General features: G+C 37.7%; 1 protein-coding gene across 1 annotated transcript in view; it reads right to left on the reverse strand.

Moving 5' to 3' along the window:
* The window catches only part of RFTN2 (raftlin family member 2), a 50,989-nt gene that overhangs the window by 10,940 nt on the left and 29,278 nt on the right, over positions 1-10,771 (reverse strand). The window contains exons 6-7 of the mRNA XM_006921318.2: positions 10,107-10,228; positions 8,860-8,963 (exon numbers count right to left, since the gene is read on the reverse strand). Of these exons, the coding sequence (XP_006921380.2) occupies positions 8,860-8,963; positions 10,107-10,228 (226 nt within the window). The remainder of the gene's footprint in view (positions 1-8,859; positions 8,964-10,106; positions 10,229-10,771) is intronic.

Genomic DNA, 10,771 nt, shown 5'->3' on the forward strand with positions numbered 1-10,771 from the left:
TGAGGCCCTCAGTTTCCGTGTATCCTGAGGTAATCTATTTACTGAGCTGAGATAGAATAGTTGCCCTGTAGCACAAATTTCTGAAAAGATTCGACTTGTAAAGTCACCATGGGACCAGAGAATACTTCAAATGCCCTGGATGCTCTCAGAGGACAGGGCCTATATCTCCTTTCTCTACAGAAATTTTCATCCAAAAAATGCTGGATGCAAGAGGAAATGGGTTCAACCAGTTCTATAGCTTTATACTACAAAATGTCAGGACATATCATTTTTCTGTGATGTATTTATCAGAGAGGCAGTCTAGTCAGGGGAAACAGCATGTATGGCTTTAGAGTTAGACTGACCTTGGGTTTGCACCCCAGCTCTGCTGCTTATTAGGTATGTGACCTGGAGCTAGTCACTCAATCTTTCTGAGCTTCCTGTTTCTTTTCTGTAAGCCAGAGATGGTTCTAATAATATCAGTGATTTGGTGGATATAAAGTTCTTAGCACGGACCTTGAGTACAGTAGATGTTCAATAAATATTTCTTCCTCCCTCCCTTCTCTTCTTCTATGTATTTCAAAAGCAAACAAAAAGAAACTCTATTTGGGTGTTGTTTAAGGGAGAGGAGTTTGTTATGGCATCAATGGATAATCAAGAAAATGCCTAGCCTCCCAATAACAGAAGATCTCAGGGACTAAACTAAGAAAAGTAACTTCAATTTTTGGTGTACTGGGTATTTTCCATGTAAATTAGCACATTTGTTTCTTATAATAGTCCTTTAGGGTGGGAGGAGAAGATATTATTATCCCTATTCTATGGATAAGGAAACTGAGACCCAGAGTTTTTAAGAGTTTTGTCTTGGGTCACCTCTGGTTTCCACTCTTTTCACAATACCACACTATCTCTACAGCAAGTATAGGATGAACTCAGTAAAACTCAGCCTAAAGGGAGGAGTAGCCTAGTTTAATTCTATTCTGACTGGAAAACTTTATAACAAGTGGATAAGTGTAGACTCTTTTGCAAAAGTGCAGATTTTTCCTGTACACCTGAAACTATATAAAATAATACTGAAAGTCAACTGTAATTGGAAAAAAAAAAGACAAAGAAAAAAAGTGAAAATATTCTTGTAGCATCTCTTACCAGAATGGCAAAATTTAAAAGTCTGACATTTTTTTTGTTGGGAGTGTAGATATCAACATTCTACTTGGAATGAGTGGCATTTATCTAACAAAGATAAAGAAATGCCCTATAACCCAGCAATTCCACTTCTAGGTCTACACCCTTGAGAAACTCACACTCGTATGCATTGGGATCCTCGCTCATGGCCAGAATAGCATTGCGTGTCATAGCCAACCCCTGCAGGCAACCAAATCACCAGCAGCAGAATGGATAAATAAATTGTTACACACAAGAACATGGATAAATCTCACAAATGATGTTAAGTGAAAGAAACAACACATTAAAAAAAATATATATATATTATCCCATTTTCATAAATTCAAACACAGACAAAACTAATTATTTAGAACTAAACTAAAAAAAACTAAACCAAACTAAAAATATTTAGAAATGCATACTTGAATGGTAAAACTATTAGGCAAAGCAAAGAAATGACTACCCTAAAGTTGGGATAATGTTACCTCTGGGTGAAGGGAGTGAGTATGATGGGATTAAAATACATGGGATACTTCTAAGGTGCCAGCAATATTCTGTTTCTTGTCCAGTGGTAATCACATAAGTGTTTATAATTATGCACATTTGTATTTTATACATAGATAATATATAATATATACATATTATTTCCTTATGTGTGTTTTATTTAACAAAAATGGTTTGAAGAATACTGTATATGTAGTGGTGACTATAGGAGTATGGTTGTAGATTTACACGTGATAAAAATGCTCCCTCTCACATTTATTGTTTTGGTAAGATCAGTTTTGAATTCTTTGGATTTTAAATTAGGAGAGGTCTTTAAAAATTCATTTACCTGTACTCACTTTCCCTCGAACATATCTTGCACTTTCCTGACTGCTTTTTGCTTAAGGTTGCCTGAGAGAGGAAATAATTCGTGGCATTCATACTTCAGCTTTCTACCTTCTGAGTGCATAGCAGACATCTCTGATTGATCACCACATTCTTTTTTTGCTGAGCCTGGTTCTAGTCTCAGAACCCTTTGTTTTACAGTGTCTTAGGCAGCTTTACACAGACCAGTGCTGCTGTGTGAGATGAAACCTATTTACTCTACCAGGAATAGTCTCCTCTCTAAAACTGCTTTTGGAAGGAAGCTCTCTATTCTTTCATAAAGCTTCCCTCAGACGTCACAGCCTTCACAGACCTGCTCTCCTCACTGATGTCCTCTATCATATTGATCCACCTTACACTCTTTTTTCATTATTGCTTCCTCAAGGAGCCTTTTTATTTTTAAAAATAATTAAAAATTTTTTCCAATCACAGTTGATGTACCATATTGTATTTGTTTGAGGTATACAACATAGTGATTAGACATTTATATAACCTACAAAGTGATCACCCCAATAAGTTTAGTACCCATCTGACACCATTTATAGTTATTATAATTATTCACTGTATTCCCTATGCTGTACTTTACATCCCTGTGACTGTTTTTATAACTGGTAATTGGCACATTTTAATCCCTTCACCTTTATCACCCATCTTCCCAACCTCATCTCCTATCTGGCAACCATCACATGTTCTCTGTATCTATGAGTTTGTTTCTGATTTGTTTGTTCATTTTTTTTAGATTCCACATATAAGTGAAATCATATGGTATTTCTCTTTTTCTACATGACTTATCTCACTTAGCATAATACCCTCTAAGTCCATCCACGTTGTTGCAAATGGCAAGATTTCATTCTCTTTTTTTATGGCTGAGTAATATTCCATTGCATATATGTACCACATCTTTATCCATTTGTCTATCGATGAATACTTAGGTTGCTCCCATATCCCCAGTGCACCTTTTTAGATATTATCCCTCCTAATGTAGTAATTTTGCCTTGTTCATACCAGACATTCAGTAAATATTTGAGTTGAACTGAAAAAACATTCTGTTTAAATAAAATGCAAGAATGTGAATCAGGTTGAACACAACTGAGCTGGTTTCAAATGAGTGGCTTATCTGCAACTGCTTACTCGCGAAATAAAAATACTCATAAAAAGCTTTCAGTTAGGATTTTAAAATCCCTTAGACTAGAAGAAACAGAATTATCAGATTAATTTGTATTTTCTGATTAGTATTACATCATCTTATACATTAATTAATTGCAATGGTTTAATGATTGCAACTTGGAAATAAATGAGTAAAATCTTGCTTTTAAAATCTGAAGTAAAAATTGACTTCTTAAAAACAAAATTATAAAATTAAATTTTACCTTGCACCTCTGTATTTGTGTGTTCAGTGATAAAGTTCCTTGGCCTATGACTATAATTTGTTTCTCAGGTATTCGTATGTGTGTGCGAAAGATAAAAAAAGGGCGCTAATGCAGTTTAGCTCCTCCCAACCCTTTCCTTTGACAAAATGTTAAAAATTTAAGTTCAGATGAGGGAGAGTGATAACTGGAAGTATATATAATAGAAAACTGACTATTAAAAAAAAACCTGTAGCCTTATCAAAATGCTTCTCACTGCAAGATTACTATGAGTTTAGCTCACAATGGAATTCCACAATATTGTTTCTACAGAACTTAAATCAGAAAGGGAAGAAAACTTCATGAAAAGGACCAAACAGGAAACCCTATCCTCTCCCTCGACTGTATATAAATGTGTAACTCCTGCTTTGGCTGCCACCTGAGGATTTAGAGGAAATTATTGGTACACTTAAGTGTCTCTAATAACTACATAGACTTCTGGTGCTTCTGGGCTGTGGGGACTACAAAACTGTGGAGCTTTGTCTGCAGGGGCTACAAATAATGGAAGAGGGGCATGGCTCCCACCCCTCCATATCATAGTGAGAAGACAATTTTCTCTTTTTGTCATTCATACCTTGTCCTTAAGGACCAGACTTATATATTCATAGTGCAGTATAACTTGATTCTAAAATGCTTTCTCTCTCTCTTTCTTAATGTCAGGTTATAATTCAGTGTTCGTGAAAGCGTATTGGAAAAACCTTGGATTCTTGTTAAGATGAACATTTCTGCCTCTGCCTTCAGATTATTATTGGGGAGAGAGAAGTGACCGTGCTATTTCAAGGGAACCAGAGAAACCTTGGCTCCAACTTCCATTTTATTCTGGTGATTATTTTAAGGTCGGCAATATTAGCTGCTAGTTCAGCTATTTTGATCCTCCACCAGATTTGCCCTGAAGAGGTTAACGTCAATTTTCGCCTTGATTTTTTGAAAAGAAAAGGATTGGGCCCATTTGCATAATTATATAGTGATAACGATTAAGAAGGGATTTTGGCAAGTTTTCAAGGCTGACAACAGTAACCCTAGAATAACGTAGTGATATCAGATGACCACATTGTGATGTTTCCATGGTAATGCAGCTTTAAATGTTGGTGATATTCTATTACCTAGGATAATGAAGCAACAACCTTAACCTAGGGACACGATGGGAAAATATCTTCATGCAATCCCATAAAAGGATATATTTGAGTAATAAAAGAAATAAAGGGAAAATATCTTATGAAGACCACTCAAATTATGGCTTAGGTGATAGAAGAGTAGGAAAAAGTTAGAATTGTTTAAGACACTACTATGTATGAGACAAAAATATTTAAGGAAGAAAGTTTTCACTGGCAGTGATTCTAAGTTATATTTTCAAACATGTGTGCTCCAAAAGAAAGATTATGATGGAAATTTGTTTTTCTGGGTGTGAGCATATGGGTAAGCATGTATCTTTATAATGTCATTATTTATTGATTTGTTTCTTTCACTAGGCTTGTCATCCTCAGAGCTGATTTTGTATAGAGTAAACTACAGTATTTACATTTTCTGAAATATTACGATTTAAGATAGGCTGAGATATCATGCTTGCACAATTGATTAAAACTTCTTAAGGATTTTGGTTCTGCCAAAGGATTAGGTTCCATTTAATAGCTCTATTTTAATAGCCTAGGATAGCCTAGTATGCATAGGCCCTGCATAAATACTTTGCATATATTATATCACTTAATCATTACGACGATCCAGTAAAATTGATATTATTGTACTGTTTTCTAGATGAGGAAACTGAGACCTAAAGATGTTAGATGACTTCTCAAAGTCATACAGCTTAATAGTAATACTGTAATTAAAATGAGACTCGTTTAGGTCAAAGCCTGGACTAGTCTTCTAGTTTCAGACACTAAGAACTTTCAGGCTCTATCCTCCACCTGGACTAAGACAAACTGTATATAATAGTTTTCTTTATATGTGCTGTGGTCGACTGTGAGTTCTATCTTTGTGTGCGCTGAAGCAGTGAAGATGAGCATGTGACTGGCACAGGAACAGCATGTTAGGACAAGAATAAAAAGGCAAAGGATAAACAGATTTTACCAACAATATCTGTTACCAGATAACAACAGTGAACCTTCACATTTATCCTACATTGTGTACTTTAGAGGCATTTTGAAGGATCTGATCTACATGTAAAGGAACAAAATAAACATCAATATTGCCCAATGTTCTTGGCATACAAAAGAACAGCAGACATTGCGTGTTCTAGTGTACCTTGCTGCACAAGGGCAATTACTGTTAAAGTACATTTTTCTACTATCTTCTATCCAGGGTCAACAGCAGATTCCTAAGTGGAGTTCTGCTAAACAGTGATGCTGTCTTTTAACCTCATTACTACTTGAGGATTCCATCTAACTTTGACAGTCTATACTCTCTCTTCTTTTTAATACTCCCATAGAATCTACTGACTGACATATTTCATTTAGCCCTCGATTAGTTACTATATTATATTACACAATACATAAGCTTGACCTGCCCCAACCAGAATGCAAGCCTGTGGTTATGTACTAAATGTGAGCTTTACCAGCTACAAGTTCCATCAGGTTGGATGCCGTATACAGTTTCTACATCGTTTTATTAACTGCTTGATTTTTTAATTTTTAAAGCTGGTTTTAAAGAAAATCACAGGGTAAACATATATTCTTGGCAAAAAGTCAAATCATAGAAAACATACAAAGTAGTATCCCCACTTTCCCTTTCCCCTACCCACAATCCCAAGAGCTAATCACTCACTAGAGTTTGCTATGCAGCCTTTCAGAGTTTTGCTAGAGATATTCAAAATGTATAAACTTCTAATTGGGGTTGTACTATAATATTGCCCTGAAACTTTTTTTTTAAGTCAATAATTATCAATAGAAAATTTTATGGCAATGCATATATAGATCTATGTACTCATTCTTTTTTTTTTTAATCAGCTTCATATTATTCTATTGTATAGATTGTTTGTAATTTATTTTAGTTTCTATTGATAGACATTTATATTGTCAGCTTCATGTTATTCTATTGTATAGATTGTTTGTAACTTATTTTAGTTTCTATTGATAGACATTTATATTGTGCCTAATATTTTGCTGTTACAAAATATTAGTAGTTTAATGAGCAGCCCAGCAACTAGCCCCTTTGCTATTTTAATTACACATGAAGACAAACCTCCACAAGGAGGGCCTGAAAAGTCCGCTCTGACTGCACAGTGCCTTGGTGGATACGAGGGGTTCAGGAGAGCTGGAATGGCAGTGAGGTGGTGGTGCTATCTCTGCTCCAAACACAATATACAGCCACTTCATTGGGCCCCCTTACCACTCGGTACAGCCTGTGACCTTATGCAGTTTGGCACTCCGAACAAGGTGGTCAAGCCAAGTGTGGCTCCAGGCTCCTCCACCCTCCCCCTTCACAGCATGCCTCAGACCTTTTCCACCTTTGGTCTCAGTCTTGTCCTCATTTCCAAACCAACCAGTAGCAGGAGATGCCGAAAGAGACCCAGCTCGTGTTCTATGGCTCAGCATCCAGCTCCCTGGGCTTGCTGGCAAATCTAGTGCCCAGTCAGGGATTCATATCACTTTAGGAAATATTTAGACTCATGAGAGCAGAAGCCCAGAGTGAATGGGAGGGAGGAATGATAAATATATTTTTCACTGGGGAAAAAGGAACATGAAAGGCTTAAAACTCAGAGGACTTTTTAGTACCATTAACTGTAATGGGCCAAATGACACCCTAAATTATACACCTAGGAAAACCACCAGAAAGAGATGAGAAGGCCAAATACACAAGTTATTCTGAGGGAGAATGGGGAGTGGGATAGACCAATGGCTTGGCAGGCTGATGGTGAGGAGTAGCAGAAAGGCAGAAAACAGGAGTTCCTTTCTCTCTCACTACCTCCTACAATGTTCCCCATCTATTAATAATGAGCTTCAGATTTTGCAAAATGTAGATGCCTGGGTCCCACTCTTAGAGCTTCTGACTGTCCCACTGGGGAGGGCCTCCAGCATGAGTCTGTTATAGGCTCCCCAGGTGATTCACATTGCTTGGTCAGAAGACCAAATCTTGAGAATTAGTGCTGTATTGTGATCTGACACGTATGTCACAGATTTTAAAAAGATAGGAAATAAGGCTTCGGGCAGTTGTCACTCAATTTGATAAGTTACCATTAGATCTCTGAGGTGAAAAGCAGATTAATTACTTGGTTTACTTCTAATCCCTCCTTTTAAAGCTTGAGAATGTTTACTCTGTATCCACCTTTATTCCTCTCCCCACCTGATGAAGGTGTGACTTTATTATAGAGTCATGTCAACTGAATGTTTTTAAAGTTTGTGGGGGACATTGGGATACTGCTGAGTTACTAAGATGGGAAAACCAGAGAAGGTGTGGAAGATGGATGGAACTGAGCAAGGAAGAGTGCCTTCCTCTGCAACGCCTGACAATTACGCAGAATGTCACACCATGGTCGATTCTGTTAAAAGGGAAGGCCTTTGTAGTAACTGTGCTGTTCTCTGCAGGTAGTCACTGGCCTGGGCAGGACAGCCGTTGCAGTCAATCATTTTCTGGATGCCAAAGAGGGTGGAGAGGGAACGTCTCTGAGTCCAAAGAATAGCAAAGCACTTTATACAGAAGACTGAATTTGTGTCTCCCTCTCTTCCTCTCTCAAAAGTAAGTAAGTAAGTAAGTAAGTAAGTAAGTAAGTAAGTAAGTAAGTAAGTAAGTAAATAAAGTACAATGCAATTTTTCCTTTCCAGGAAAGGAAATTGGGAAAGTTAGTAAAACGAGAAAAGGAAAAGTTGGTATTTGTGAAGTGTTGGCATTTTCGTTCTAATGTAGGTGTTTATTTTAGGGGCAACAGCTAACAAGTCTGTGCTCCAGGGAAAAACTATCCCACCGCACTGGAGGGGAGGAAGAGAGGCAGAAGTGCAGCACTCCTCCGTCCTGGCCCCTTGAGCCCCCACTGCACTCCTAACCCTGGCTGGGTGCTGGATGAGGGCAGCTTTGCCCGTGCAGTGCAGAAGAGCAGGGCAACAGGCCTGACAGAGTGGGCTGTGTCTTTCTGTTTGCAGATTTGTATTGACTCAGTCTTCTAAGGAAGAACTGGCATCTTGAGTTAGAAAACAGAAGTTCTAGTAATGAGATCTTCCAGCCGAGAGGCAGCATTCAGAGTGCTGAAGCAGCACTCAGTTGGGGTCAGTCTCTCGTGCCCCTGCTCTGGCTCTGCCGCCACGAACCCGTGTGCCCTTGGGAAGGACGCGGAATCACTTGTACATCTATAACACGAGGAGATTAGATTGGCTGATCCTCAAGGTCCATGAAATCAGATTAGAAGTTCAGTGAAATGCATTCTATAAGCATTAAATAGGCATTTGTTAAATTGAATTATCTAACAAATGAACCATATTTTAGAATTAAAAGAGAGTATGCAAGGATACTTTGGTGTTACCTGTCGTGTCTCAGTATAGGTGTAGGCAACACGTTTGTCAGGAGCCACCCAAACTCAGCCAGAGTGTGCAGCAGAGGGCCATAATCCGTCTTGATTTCACAGCCCTGTGTGAAGAAGCATAACAGTGCATAGTTTAATGGCAAAGACAACCAGCTACATGAGTGATTACAACAGAGGTTGATGGGTGTTCCAGTAAGGGGAGTTCATGCTCCATTAAGTGCAATTTCGCCGGGCTGCAGTCTTCCTGGGCTGCATTTTCTGCTACCTGCTGCCTTCAACAAATTTAATAACACTGGAGATCAGAGTAAAGAGAAGTTCCCATCTGGTTCTCCAAAGCTTGGGTCTTCCCTGTCTTGTTCCTTGGGTCTTGTTCTGGTGTCAAACATTAATGTTAGGGGTGGGGAGGCAGGGCTGGAATCCGTATTTTAAATGAGCTCCCTAGGTGATTTTGGTTCTAAGTAGTTTACAGACGGTTCTTTCAGAATCACTGGTCTAGGGACCGGGAAGTGAGGACTGGGGAGTGAAAGGTGAGAGGAGCTTAGATGTGGAGTCTTTCCACTGCTTTTTACTCACCTAGAATTGATTTTTGATTTTTTCTCCTCAATGGGATTTCTAGTTTCTTTGTAAATGGTCTATATCTCTCTAACCTTTGTAAGGCCAGAAAGGTAAAAGTATCCACGAAAGAGCCTGTTGCTAAGGGCCTCATATGCACAATACAAAACACCTGAATTCAGTCTGCACACCTCAATGGCAGTCCCTTTGGTGACATCTGAATTCAGAGTGTACACAGCAGCAGTGTCATCTCTGGTTTCGGAAGGGCAATGCTGTGTGTACATATTCGGCCTGATGAGAGAGAGAACACTTTGGATATTTTTGCCTTTGATTATTCACAAGGTAAAAAGTCACATTGGTTGTGTGGAGAAAAAATACTAGTTTGACTGAATTTTTTTCATTTTCAACCAGTTGTCAGTGTCAGGGTACTTTTAGGATTAGAATGCCAAGTTTGGGGGAATCTACTGTTATTTATGTATAGAAAATTATTTTGCTGTCTTATAACAAAGTTGAACATCGAGTAAAGCAATGTTTGCAAATCTGAAAGAAGTTCATTCATGCATTTGTGATGAAATTCTGAACACTGCACCAACATGTTTGAAGGATACTGCATGTGTTAGACAAGGAAGATCTTTAACATGTTAAACTAAATGTAATAGTAAAGCTAAAAGTAAAGCCAGAAAACTGCAGTTTACCTCGATAACGGTCCATTGTTCCACTACAATGGCATCATTTCCTTTCCTACTGGAACCTGGAACTCCAGAACCTTCTTCTTCATAGATAAAGAATCCTTCCACAGATTTAGGCAAATGGTCTCCTGTGAGGGAAAGGATTCAATTAAGAAGAGTTGTAAATACTAAGTGTCTCTTTAAGATCATCTAAATCCTTAAATAATCCTTGTAAGAAGCTTAGAGAAAAACATATCAATTAATAAACACTTTTTATGGCTCAATCAATAACATCTTCCTCTTCTTTGAAGGCTAATCTTTTTTAAAATTTTTGGCAAAGTTCAAGACAGTTTTATACTTCACCGAATTAAAATCAAACTGTAAACATGAAATTTACAATAACAAAAGCAAGATAAAATAATATCATACAGCGAGAAGCAAGTAGATTTCCTAAGCCTAAAAAGCATCTGGAAATGACTTCACTTTGAAATCAAATTTTGGTTTCTGATTTGTATGTTGTATACGTGTTAATTATACCATTAAGAGAAACAACATAAAAAATGTTAATCCTTGAAACTTACAGGTGTGATATTAAAATGAATGTGAGCTAAGATTACTTCAAAAAATGTAAACATGGAACAATTCTTTACCTCAATGATTTTTCTTTTTTAAAGAATGGTAACAGGAAGATC

This window comes from Pteropus alecto, unplaced genomic scaffold (genome assembly GCF_000325575.1).
Source record: "Pteropus alecto unplaced genomic scaffold, ASM32557v1 scaffold3, whole genome shotgun sequence".
NCBI lineage: Eukaryota > Metazoa > Chordata > Mammalia > Chiroptera > Pteropodidae > Pteropus > Pteropus alecto.